The sequence below is a fragment of the Fundulus heteroclitus genome, chromosome 1, assembly GCF_011125445.2.
Source record: "Fundulus heteroclitus isolate FHET01 chromosome 1, MU-UCD_Fhet_4.1, whole genome shotgun sequence".
Classification (NCBI taxonomy): Eukaryota; Metazoa; Chordata; class Actinopteri; order Cyprinodontiformes; family Fundulidae; genus Fundulus; species Fundulus heteroclitus.
Window position 1 is genome coordinate 39091171 of NC_046361.1, and position 13547 is coordinate 39104717.

The following is a 13547-nucleotide window of genomic DNA, read 5'->3' on the forward strand; positions in this document are numbered from 1 at the left end:
TGTAAATTGTTTTCTTCTATAGTCCCCGGACCCACTTTGTTCTGCCTCTCTGACTGTGCACAGATTTACTCTGAAGTCTTATTGCTCCAAGTCACTTAAATTTTTCCACCTGGAAGACTTTTAAAAAGTCTCGCATGTCTTCAGACTTAGATCTCCATGCTTCACTGTATGCTTTCATACTTGGAGAAAATTAGACCGTCTGTCTGATTGGGTGTAGATTTTTTTTTCTCATTAGAACAATAGGTTACACATGCCCACAAGGAAAGAAAAAAAAAAGATGGAAGGAATGCAAAAGTTAATGAGGATTACTGAGCCACTTGTGACTCTTAAAATTCATCCGGCTTTGTCCCAAACCCCAAAACTTTAATGACACGATATTAAGCTTTCCATTGTCTCCGTGTCATATGCCAAACCACAGCGCTATTTAAACCTCCTTTTGAACAATGTACACATTCACAGCAGCTCCAGCTCAGATGTGTCCGTCCTGGTGTTCGGCAACTCACTGCAGGCTCAGAGATCCGTCAAACCTACGCCTCGTCTTTCCAATACAGGCGGCTGACATTTTCATGTTTAAATATGGCAACAAAAAGAGTTTTAGTCATCCTTAGACTTTATTAGGTACCTGAAAGGCAATTTGTAGAGACCAATCAACCTAGTGGTCATGTTTTTGAACTGTGGGAGGAAGCTGGAGTACCCAGAGAGAACCCGTGCATACAGACGGAGAACGTGCACACTGCTTGCAGAAAGACCCCAAGGCTGGGATTTAAACCCGGGACCTTCTTGCTGCAAAGCAACAATGCTACCAGCAGCACCACTCTGCAGCCCAACCTACCCCATGCATTGGTATAAGAAAAGTATATAAACTTGAGCTGAAACTGAAGTTAAAGTGCAGCAGTTTGATAGCGACCTTAACTCGGTACATTATGTTTAAAAAGCCAGAGGCTGTAGCGCTGCGTTACACTGCAAAGCAAAGTTTTATGCATTCAGAGTCTGCATAGATCCGACTAGTGCTGGGCAATATATTGGGATTTTAAGAATATAGAGACTGTTTAAAAGAGATATAAGACAAGACCATACTATATTATATCGAGATGGTCTATGTTGCGTTAGAATGATACATTTATGTATTCCGGTAGGTTATTTTTCAGCTGTTTCTCATATTTATTTAAAGCTGTTTGTTAAATAATGTGCCTGCAAGACATTTGAAATAAGGCTTCATCCAGAGATGCCCTTTTATAATTACTTTATGAAAAGAAAAACATATTGATAAAAATATCATATGTCGGCATTCAGGCTAAGAACATCAAGATATTATTTTTGGTCCATATCGCCCAGCCACAGATCAGACAAACAAGTTAGATTAAAATAACTGAGAGGATAAAAGTGGACGGGAGTGTGGGGAAAGAAACAGAAATAACTGGTTAAAAGGAACACAGGCTAAAATCAAAACGCCAGCAAAGTGAACATCTGGGATGTTTGTGTTTTTGAGGAAAAGGTAAGATGCATTCTAGGGTTGGACTGATTCAGGATAAGAGTCTGCAAAATGGGGATGCAAATGTCTTAGCTGGAGGATGATTTAGGGCAGGTTTTAGTCATTGCATTTCTCTGACCTTCCAAAATCACAAATGTAAATAAACTGAACTTTTGGTATAATTTTGTTTGGTGAACACCTTACATGAGATTTTTCAGTTAGGAGGAACTGTGACAGCACCACAACATTTCCCTGTGTAATGGATAATACCAGGTAAATGTAATATATAACTGGAACTGGATATCTGCATAGACTGTATACAAAGATGGATAATCTTATTTTCTGTCACTGTAGGCCTGTTGTGAAAAGCTAAATGTTTCTATTAGCTAAACACCAGAATACTAAGAGATGTTTTTTTTATTTTTTGAGAATGTTTAAAAGCTTTCTTAAACTGGATCGTCACCAAAAGAAGGAGATCCTGGATACAAGCGGGCGAAACAAGGTTCCTCAGGAGGGTAACCAAGCTCAGCCTAAGAGACAAGAGCTCTGCTTTCTGCATCGGAAGGAGTCACCTGATCATGGAGGTTTTCACAGCATTCCTGTTTATAAAAAATTATGACAGGTGTGTCCAAAGTGCAGGGGCACCAGTCGTGGCCCCTGTACTGATTTTATGTTCATTTGTAAATTCATTTATTAAAATTGGCTAAATACAGCAATTGTTTACAAAGAAATACTGATCCAAATCCTGTTCCTATATCGCTGGAGCAAACAGTTAAAAAAATGTCAGTCAAGCCCAAAATAATCTGTAAACTTGGTGACCATCTTTAATACAGAAAATGAGGAAAACCCTTTTTACCATCTGACTCTGCAATGATTTACACATCTCTCTCCTACATAAAGCCCGACTAATTTGTTTAATTAAAATTAATATATTTTGGACTGCAGGCAAAAAAAAAAAAAAAAAAAAAAAATCAAAACATGCTTCTTTTTCCCCACGTTATTTTTAAAATCCTTTTATTACTTTTTGGCCCTTACGTACTTTTGACTTGCCGGTTCGGACGCCCCTGTATTTAGACATTCAATAGTCACGGAAAAATAATGATTAAAAAGTGAAACTGTTTTGTTTACCGGTGGGGTTTAGTATCTTACTATTTTAGATCAACTTGGGCAAATGTACAAGAACCGTACATTCGTACAAATATAGAAGAACCTTCCGCTCTGTCTGCAGGTCCCCGGTCTGTCCAGCAGGGGCGCTGTGGGGAGCCGGTCCGCCTTCCGGGGGCTTAGAAGGAGAGCAGCTCCAGTTTGATTGGAGGAAGTAGTTCATCAACAAGAAAAGATGGCTGAAGTGATAGAGCTGCAGAAACTAAAGGTTGGTACTGCCTTTAAATGTCTACCTCACGTTCACTTGTCGGGGTTAGTAGCGGGGAACGGGCCGTAAAGGCTGTGGTCACGGAACCGAACACCGGAACTGTGGCTAAATAAAGGTTTTACGGCGGTAAACGGATCCTCCGGGTGTGAGCGCTAGAACCGGCGTGTGTTCAATGAGCGGCTGCTAACAGAGTTAGCCTGGCTGGACATGAATAAAAAACATAAATACACGGATAGAAAATCCAATTAACTATATTCCTCATATCCAAAGCACAGAGTTTTTCCTTTTACGGTCTAATTAACTCAACTATGAGATAAAGGAGCTTCTGGGAGCTTTCGCTCTTTCGCGTCTCCCTCCCCCACTTCCCTGCCTACTTATATCAATCTCTATTGGAGCATCTTTTTTATTTTATTTTTTACATATCATTCAAACTATAAATTATGGCTCTGGTCAGCTGGACTCTGAATTTAACTGTTCAGATTTTCTCAATGAGAAGACTGGGCGGAGGAGAGCCGCCCTGTGCCCGACGGGACATGCGCAGCTGGACACCCGGTGGGAGGCGGATCGTGTTTGTCCGGTTTGTCAGTCGAGGATGTGAAACAAATCTGTTCAAAGTTGGATTTATGATAGCGGGATTTCTGGTTCTTGGAGCAGGCGGTAAATTGTGAAAACGTGGGCAGCTGTTTTAGCCCATGTGAAGGCTGCCTGATCTATGTGAGGGACATGATACCAGCACTGAAACGCTTTGGGACTGCAGGCCAGCTGCTGTCCCTGAACTTGCTGGCAGGATGGGAACGATCAGAGAGAAAGCTGGAAGCTGGACTCTGACAGAATGACCAGAATTTTGGCAGTTTTGGAATCACCATTGAGAAGAATCAGCGAGACTTTAAGGCAGACAGAAAAACAAGAGTCTGCCTGCCCAAAACAAATGTTATTATCCAAACTGGCTCCCCTGTAATCCTAATTTCTCCTGGATGGGATGTAAACAAGACGGTCTAACATCTGTGACTTTGAAACACTGAACTGCCTGATAACGTTCCATCACTATCAAAGACTAATGGCTGCAGGTGCTCTCTGCCACAGATCAGACTAACAAACACATGATTACACTAAGACACACACCGCCTCTGCTGTGCTATTCCCTTCTTTCTGTTTTAGCTGTAGTGTCAGAAAGTTTCAGATCAGAAACCAGAAACTGTAACTTTCTTAGATTTTTTTTTTTTTTGTGATGAATGTATGAAAGAATTCTAGTCAAGTAGTTATTTAGCTCGTTCCTTTGTTTTTCCTGTGTCTGTAATGTTCAGCACTTTGAGTGTCTTGTTACTGAAAAGTGCTTTATAAATAAACTTACCTTACCTAAACACTGGTAACAAGAAAGGTTCTGCCGGTCTCAGGTTGATAAGAACACATCTCGTTAGCTTTTAGCTTCAAAATATACTTTTAGAGTTTTGACTGTTTCTGTGTTAGCTTCGTTTAAAGTTGATGCCACCCTGGAGAGACTTAGTAAGGATGTAGATAAACAAAAATACCAAAACTGACAGAATTAAAAATAAAAACAGAAATATATAAATGGGCCAAATAAATAAACTAATACATGTAGCTATTTATAAAAAAGACTAAAATTCTATTCATTAATATGTCTTTGTTTAAAATATCTCATTTAAAGGGAAGGTGCATTGATCTGTGTGCAGCTCTGTTCCCTTTTAGTGCAGACATGCATAATCAAGCTGCACACGATCAGCTTCATGCGTGGTCGACCCGGTTCTTCTTCACTGTTCTGAGGACTAAATGAAGACATTGGGGTGACCGGGCTGCCTTAGTCTTGGCACCTAGACTCTGGTACCACAACCCCCTAGGTCTCCACTCATTAGCGCTGGGGGTGATAATTCGATTTATTCGAATTTACAATTTATTAAGGTTTAATTTTTTGGTAAATCAGGATTTTATTTAGCCAATAGTCTCATTGGGCTTCCATGCAGAGAACAGCTTCCAATACTGAATATATATTTAAGAAATATATTGTCAAATTTGTAAAAACAAAACGTTTTTTACCATAAGATGAAGCACTTTAATTTATTCATTTTTTAAAGTTAGTTTGAAGTTACGTAAGTGAAGTGAAGCCTGTTTTTTGCTCATTGTGCAAAACCACCAGCAGCAAATGTTGTTATATTTAAATTGTTTACAACGCCAAGGCCGCCATCTTGTTTTACAAACTTGTTTCACAGATTCTTTTAAGTTGCCCTTGGAATTCAGGTTAATTTCCTGACGAAATGCTTGAAATAAAAGCAAATTTTACATATAATTTATTTTTGTGACACAAAAAGGAGGTAAAAAACTAGATTAATCGGATTTAGGATAATAAAATCTGAGGGAGGAGTTTTAATACTCACTAGCACTGTAGGGTTTTATTCCAGACTTCTAACTTTTTTTATTTAATCTGCTGTGTTTTATGTTTTTGAATGATTTTTATGTTTTTACCATAAAACCTTTTCCTGTCTGGTTGACTGGTGACTTGATAGGACTGATTATTGCTTTGCTCCCCGTTTGGCCCCGCCGACTCATACGAATCAGGCCCCTGATCACACCCAACAGGTTTTAGCATCATTTGAAGTCATTCACTGCAGCGTGTTAAAATACCGTGTTTTTATTTTCTCTGCAGCTCGCTGAGCTGAGGCAGGAGTGTGAGGCCCGAGGTTTGGAGACCAAGGGAAACAAAGCAGATCTGATCGCCCGCCTCCAAGCCTACCTGGAGGAGCATGGTGAGGCTAAGTAGCGTTTGCGCTCTTATATTTAATGGTTGTTTAATGGATTACAACCACAGATGTATAATATAACCTTTTTGTGTTGGAAATGTCTTTGTTTCACATGGTGAACAACAGAAGAAGATGTGGACGTAGACGACGTGCTGGCTGAGGATTCAGTGGTGAAATAACTTCTCTCATTTTGTGCTCTTTCACTGGGCCTCCCATACCCATGTAACTTAGTTAAGTTTTAAAAGTTTCCATTTCATTTTCAGGACTTTGGGAAAGTGGAGAGCTCAGACACCATAAAAGTGGACAATGGTTCAGAAATGATTGAAAGTGAGCCGTAAGTATTTCATAATTCAGTTAGTTTCTGTTTCTCTTCTCTTTCAAAGCGTCATAACTGATTGTTTTTTTTGATTAACTTTACCTTCTACCATGAGAAATACGTCTTTGGTTGTTTTCGGAGAATCTTAAGCTGCCTGGGGAGATAAAACCTGAGCCTCACTGTGTTGTTTGAAGTAAAAAGGTTGGTTTAGTTTGACAAGAGATGTTCCTATGACACTTCGATAATGGCCAATAATTGATTAATTCAATTAGCGTGAGGAAAAAGCTACTAACAATGCATCGTTTTAAGATTTACATTGTATATAACTTTTTGAAAACCTGCAAATCTGTCCGTTGTAATACTAAAACGAAATATTTAAAGTAACTACACCTGATTCTGCACAAAATCAAACCGTGAGTGAGGACAGTTTAGTTTGAACAATAAGCCCCGCCCCCCCAGAGACTAAACATGTGCCTCAAGCTCGTGCACAATCCTCCGGAGGAAACAAGGCTTCCTCGAGGGATTTTTCTTCGTTTTCTTTGACATAAATGGCTACGTCTGAGGTAAATGATATAATATTTTTGTGAATGGTCAAAACTTACATGCATGCCGCGCTGCTCTCTTTACATCGCAGTCCTGCACGGCGCTGCGGGAGCTGCTGCTTATAGGGCTGCACGGTTCTGCCAAAAATCTAAATTGTGATATATTTTGTGCATATTTGCGATTTCGATTTAATTTAGACTTTTCTCTGCATTCACCACAAGCAACAAAAATGGCCTGTAAATAAAGATGTTTGTAAACAAGGACTATTTAAAACAAGAAATATAACTGTTTATAATAATAGTTTGTTGAGTTGGACATCAGTCCTTGCTGAACATAAAGTGCAACAAACAAACAAGTCTGTGTTAAACAGTTTGACCGCTACTTAACACTATGGTGAGATTCCTGAAAGTTTCTGCTAAAAAAGTATGATTATATAAACTCTAAAATAATAAAATTAGATTATATCACAGCTCTCTTCCTTTCTATGTGGAGCAAACCCACTTTAATCATAATTACCGACACCTAAAGGACGCGTCTGATCCATTAATTGCTACGTAGCCAAAAACTGCAGACTTCTGCCATTAGGAAATTAGCTGTTTTTTTTTTTTTTTTTATTGCTATTATATTGCAGCCCTAGCTGCTTAGCAACAGCTCCCCACCTCGTGCTGTTTGCAGAGAAAAGTCGTCCCAGATTTTCTTCTCTTCACTGCTTATTTCTACTAAAAAAGGCCTGGACTCGCTCAACCGTGCAATCAATTAGTCAATTATTATTTACAAATTATGTCTTTAACTCATAGTACATTGCATAAAAAGCATTTTTCTAACCAGACATAAATTAATTCAGGTATAGTTCCTTTAGATATGATAGAAATAAAACAATAAACACTATATGGTGACGTTTGGTTGCGTTGATGTGAAATATAGTTGAAATGGGCGTAAAATGACTTGTGAAGAGTAAAATTTAAGTTTCTGGCGTCACCTGATCTCCCTTCTGTTCTTGTTTCAGGCCCGCTGAGAAGAAGGTGGTGAAAATAAACCCGCCCTTGTCTGCCAGTGAAGTATGCATGACTTGTTTTCTCCTTCAGATCAATGATTCCTATTCTGTTTTAATTTGTGACATTTGACGCTGTGATGATCGGAAATCCTGAATATTAGTCAGTCAGTATAACGAAGGAGGTCGTCCTTTAACCTGACTTTCCTTCTGTAAAACAGAATATTACAGATGTATCAATGTTAGTAACATTTTAATTGTTAACAAGTTTATGATCGATATTCAACAAACATGAAAAAACAAAACTGGACTATTTTTCCGAAGTTTGAAGACGTTTAACAAACATGCTTTTGTCATCTTGATAATGGTCTTAATCATTATTCTTTACACCTATTTGGATTTTGACTTAAATTAAATTTTAATCCAATTCAAATTTGCTTGAATTACTCATTTTATTAATTGTAGTATAATGGTTATAGTAGTTAACAAAGTAACTTTATCATGAAGTTGTGCAGAGTCGTTAGAGCGTTACTGCAACAGGCACGAAACTCAATTACACACAATTAGTAAATTTTCTGAACTCTTCATCACTGTTAATTGGTGGTTTTCCTGTAACTCCACACCCAGCTCGTCTGCGCTTCATAGTTTAGTCTTCAGTGAGAAAAAGATGTTAACATGTTGACCTTTTTCTGAGCAGAGACTACAGAAAAGAGCCGAGCGTTTCAACCTGCCGGCCACCGCTGAGAGCAAGAAAGCCATACGTGCAGCAAGGTGAGGTTCGCCTCTGAGCCGCGTTAGGTTTGCTCCTTATCATCCTGAGTCTGTTGTCTTCACGCTTAAGCTCTTCCTTCACTGCTGTCATGAGAGGAAGCGTTAAAGTTTGGGGAAAATTCAAGATATCTAACAAGAACAAACAAATTTAAGAACACAGTTTATGTAATCTGAGTTGCTGTGAGCAGAAAACCGGAAGGAAAATATTACTTCAAGGTATTTATTTCTGCCCAGAGATTTAGCCGCTGTTTAATTAAACAAATTGGGTTTATTCTTTTAAGTAACATTGAATTAATTTAATATATTTTTGGGGTTTTTTTGTCCTGCAGGTTTGGCATGCCCTCCGATTCTTCAAGCCCCTCCCCAGGTATGTCACCTTGGGCAGGTGTACCGAGAAGATTTAGAAAACCTAAAAACATTTTTGTATTCTTAAAAAAACATCTTATTAACAACTCTGTGCAAACACATGTCCTTCTAAAAGACAGAATTCAGAATAAAAACTGAAAAGATCATGAATCAGTAAATGATGCAGAATCAGCTTTTTGTGTCACGTTTGGGACACAAACATGAAATTTGACTTCGGTTCCACTTTTACCTCGATGAAGATATTTTAAAAAAAATTAATCATTAACGTTAAAATGTTAGCGTCCCTTTTCCTGAGGCTGGACCTGGAAGTCATTGGTAATGAGAAGGTCAGCCCTGATTGATGGTTGTAGTTTGGACATAAAAGTAGGTCCAGTTTATACAGTTTATCTGCAAAAAACAGTTGATATTGTGGTGAGTTACACTTTAAACTCATCATTCTGCATATTTTTTTTCTCTTTTTGGACATTTCTGGGTTGTTTTAATGTGTGGTGGCAGGATGCTGTTACTACACTGTTAAAAAAATCAACGTTCGCTACAGGAGGTGCAGTTTTAGCCACTTTAAACCTTTTTGACAGGATGTGTCTGTTTTGGCTCTCGAGGGCCGTATCAATTGCCTTGGCGGCCCAGTTTCGGCCCACGCGCCTTGGGTTTGACACACGTGTGATCTACAACAACCATCAGAGGACATGAGTGTTGCAACAATGTTGTTGCAGCCGCTGGCTTTGGTGTCTAACCTAATGTCTCCTAGACATATCAGTCGGTATTACCTTCAGACCACCGACTTTTCTTCACGAGGTTCTACCGTAATTCACAGCAGATGTCGTCTAAAGACAAGCGGTCCGATTCTTATTCAACTCTTAAGAATCCCATCCGGTCCAAATTCCAGTCCTTCCGTATGATCTAATATTACATTTACTGAAGAGTTTTGTTCTTGTCTCTTTGTTTTCTTTTTTCACTTTTTCTTTTTTTCTTTTTTTAGGTGTTATAATAAAAGTGTAGCTGGATATTTTATCCAGCTACACTTTTATCTCCAACCTCCCGATCCTTTATCGAAACCCTCTAACTCAGGGGTGTCAAACTCATTTTGGTTTAGGGGCCGCATTCAGCTTAATCTGATCTCAAAAGGGCCACACGAGTAAACTCATTGCAAGATTAAATAGAACTAATAAATGTGGACTTTTTGTTGATTTTTATATTTTTTATACAATATATTATGAATAACCTTAGCGTTTTTAAGAATGTGCAATTTCAACAATACTTTTACTCAGTTAAACATGTACTTGTGCATTATGCATAAGAACTGATCACAGTGATTGTACAATGTTGAAAAACATTTATTCACATTTTTTAGAACTTAAAAACACTGTCCTGCATGACAAAATACATCAAACAGATAAAAATTACGAAATTATTTAAATTTTTCTACACCTGAAGCTTAATCTACTAATTAAAACTGCAGATTTTCAATTAAACGAAGTACATGTTTTTTTCAATAATTGTTTTATCATTCTCTTTCTTTTATCTCCTCTTTCTTTCACCTTTTCTTTTTTTTCTTCTTGTTCTTCCTTTCCTCTCCTACTTTCCCATTGTAGTGTCCATATAATTTGAGATATTCCCCACATGAATCATAATAAAACTAATCACATTCATAAATCAAGCGGAGCACTATGGCAAAAGCAGTACTGCTCTACTTGTGAAAGTCAAATCTGATGAGCTCTCTTTGGCATTAAGACAACAATTCTTATTGCCACATTGCCAGACAGGACACTGGAAGAAATTTTTTTTATTTTTTTTTTAAATAATAATGCATTTAGCCACCGGGCCGGACTAAATTGTTCGGCGCGCCGGATCCGGCCCGTGGGCCGTATGTTTGACACCCCTGCTCTAACTTATCACTTCTATACAACTTGAAATATTGGCTTTTAAGACGGCGGCGGCTGATATTGAGTCTCTTGATCAGTTTAAAGAGTTTTTAAACAAACCTCGTTGAGTCTGCATCTCGTTTTCATGCCGTTGAATCAGGAAACATTCAGAGTTTGATGTTGGCACAGAGAAAAAACGGAGCTCTGTATAAAATCTGCTTTAAATGACATAAACATCTGTACTTTGCATAGCGTATTATAATAATTTTCCCTTGTTCTTGTCTTGTGAACAGGCGTCGTTGCAAACAGCAAGGCTGCCGTGAGTTTTTCCGCTCCTGATTAACGCTCCGGCTGGTGCGGAGACGCCGTTTGTTTGATGGCTTTCTGTGTTCGGTGCAGGTCAACGTTGACGCTCTGAAGAAGCGAGCAGAACGATTCGGCATGAACGTTTCATCGGTTTCACAAAAGGTGACACACGTCTGCTCCTGAACATATTTGGGATTATATTTCCAAACATATTCGATGATTATCCTGGATGGTTTGGATGAAAAACGAATGAATCTGTTGGAGAATAAGGCGTATAACATGTAAAAAGTGGTAATAACCTGTCCGTTTTATTCATTTGAAAATATATTTTTTATTTTTTTTGCTTTAGATTGTGGAGGATGAAAAGCTGAAAAAGAGAAAGGAGAGGTTTGGGATCTTAACGAGCGCTCCGTCAGCAGGAGGGGAAGACGCCGAGGTAACGGCCGACGCTTGATTGGCAGTCATCGTTAGGATAATCACACATTGGATTGTTTGGTAATGCCTCTGTGTGCTTTCTCCTCTGCAGGCAAAGAAAATGAAGCGCGCAGAAAGATTCGGAAAAGTTTAAAAAGATGTCTGACTTTGTTTTTGTAGGTTTTTTTTGTTTTTCTAAGGCTGGACAGCTGGTTTTTGGGGGTGAAATCTCAGTGACTCAATCTGTGTCAATCAAAAGTACATTTAAATACAATATCATATGTGAGGGTTAGATTCTAGAAATCACTGTTGTCCTTTAACCCAAAGTTTAAACTTAGCTCAAAGCTGCTTATGTATCTGTCTTTACTTCTTAGGAAGTGTTGAGGAACAAACTAATTCCTGTTTTCCTCCAAATTAGCTCAAATAATGATGCAGCAGCAGACATTTTACTCCCTGCAGCTGCTTCATGGTAAAAGCTGTCCCCTGTGAATCATTAGTAAATAATCCTGCTGCATAGAAACAGCGATAATGATAAAAACATCCAGCTTTTATTGTGGCGTAGCGGCAGAAAGCTTCAGAATAGGACGAACCCGGCTCTGTTAAAGTGGGATGAGGGTGTCATTTTGGGGGCGACACCAATGTAGCTGAGTGACAGCTGAAATCAAAACGGTCCATTCAAATATTTTCATTTCTCTGATTGTTTAAAAGGTTACAAATAAAATGTTTTATTGTACTTTTTAAAATTTACTTGTACTTTTGATTCGGCGCACAGCCTTTTAATTTGTTATCCTTTTGGAGGGTACCATCCTATTATTGCTCCAGGTTATCTGTCCATTTTATAACCTTTTGAAATTTAAAATAAATTGTTTTCCATTTTTTGACTCCTGCCTAGTTTTCTTTCCTAGTTTGTTTGTTTTTTTCACTTGAATTGCTAAACACTGTGAAATCTGCGTTTTAGATTTCTGAAATAAAATGTGATGTGATATTATAATAATAATAATAATAATAATAATAATAATAATAATAATATAGAGAGATGTGAAAAAGTATTTGCCTACAGATTTCTTCTGTCCTGCCTTTTTGGCTCCCACCTTGTTTCAGATCATCAGTTAGTTTTATCAGTCATTTAAGAGGTAATCTGTGAAAAATATATTGCCCTGTAAGGCTGATAGCCAGTTGTAAGGTAAGTTTATTTATAAAGTACTTTTCAGTAATAAGTGCACTGCAAAAATGGATCTCATAGTAAGTAAAATTTTCTTGAAAGTTGTGTATTTTTCCTTGATTTGAGCATGTAATTAAGACCATTTGGCAATGGAATAAGATTTTTGCACTTAAAATAATATCATCTCCATCATCTTATTTCAAGTGCAGGGTATCTAATTATCTTATTTTAGGGGTAAAAATACTCATTCCATTGGCAAATAGTCTTATTTAGCTGTTCAAATCAGTGAAAAATACTGTCATTTCTAGAAAATTGTACTCACTTTTAGTTCCCTTTTTGCAGTGTGCTGTACATGAATAGAAAAATCATTAGACATACATGGGAAAAACAAAGGAATAAGCTAAATTAATCCTTGTACCACTCAAGTTGCATCAGTTAAATTCATTAACACAGGAGGTTTTGTTAGGATCAACAGCCTGTTTTAAAGTCAAAATGTAACGCCTGATTGTGATTAGGCTATTTCCAAAATATTTCCTCTTTAATTTTAAATCATTTTCAGGTGAAAATGCTGCTGTGCTTCAGATCATCACCTTGTTCTATAATTGAGCTTGAGCTTGCAAACTGATTCTGCCTCAGGATTTTCTGCAAAAAAAGAAAAAAGCAGAATTTATTATTCTGGCAACATAGAAGCCCCAGACATCACATTTATCACCAGGTTTGGCTGTAAGAGTTTTAAAGTGACAGGATGCAAACTGTTTACTAAGGTCAATATTGTCTCATCAGTCCACCAAATATTCTTCCTAGAGTTTTGGGCTTCATTAAGACGTTGTGTTACGGATTATTAGATAATTGCCTGGACCTGCAGAAAGCAGTTAACTAAAACAACAGATAAACCACAAACACTGGAGACTCAGAGCCTGACATACTTAGATTGGACAGAATGACTGATTAGGGGTAAATGGGTCAGCTTGGTTACGTCTACATTATGTTATGATCTCCACCAATGTGATGCAAGGAACACCGATGTCATACTGTACATGTTCATGTAGGGGTGGACACAACTGGTCCTACATAATGCTTGTGTGAGTAATGAACGTCTCTCATGTGGCCGGAAATCGACCCGTCTGGTGTTGTTGTGTATGAGAGTCCAGAACAGAAGCTGTAAACAGCCCTCTGTCTTGTTAGATTAAATATGTTAAAGATAGTTTCTGTTTCAAGAG

General features: G+C 38.0%; 1 protein-coding gene across 1 annotated transcript; it reads left to right on the plus strand.

The window, feature by feature from the left end:
• Positions 1–2707: 2707 nt before the first annotated feature.
• Positions 2708–12046, plus strand: LOC105930808 (SAP domain containing ribonucleoprotein). The gene is made up of 11 exons (XM_012869186.3): positions 2708–2843; positions 5503–5602; positions 5723–5766; positions 5860–5930; positions 7462–7513; positions 8144–8217; positions 8547–8584; positions 10739–10764; positions 10845–10913; positions 11101–11187; positions 11278–12046. Exons 1-11 carry the CDS (start codon positions 2811–2813, stop codon positions 11317–11319), a joined length of 636 nt encoding a protein of 211 aa, XP_012724640.2. The 5' UTR covers positions 2708–2810; the 3' UTR covers positions 11320–12046.
• The last annotated feature ends 1501 nt before the right edge of the window (positions 12047–13547 follow it).

Coding starts and splice junctions, on each gene's coding strand:
- LOC105930808 (XM_012869186.3), top strand. CDS start 2,811: ATGGCTGAAGTGATAGAGCTGCAGAAACTAAAG. Junction 7,514..8,143: donor CGCCCTTGTCTGCCAGTGAA/GTATGCATGACT, acceptor TTTTCTGAGCAG/AGACTACAGAAAAGAGCCGA. Junction 10,765..10,844: donor TTGCAAACAGCAAGGCTGCC/GTGAGTTTTTCC, acceptor TGTTCGGTGCAG/GTCAACGTTGACGCTCTGAA.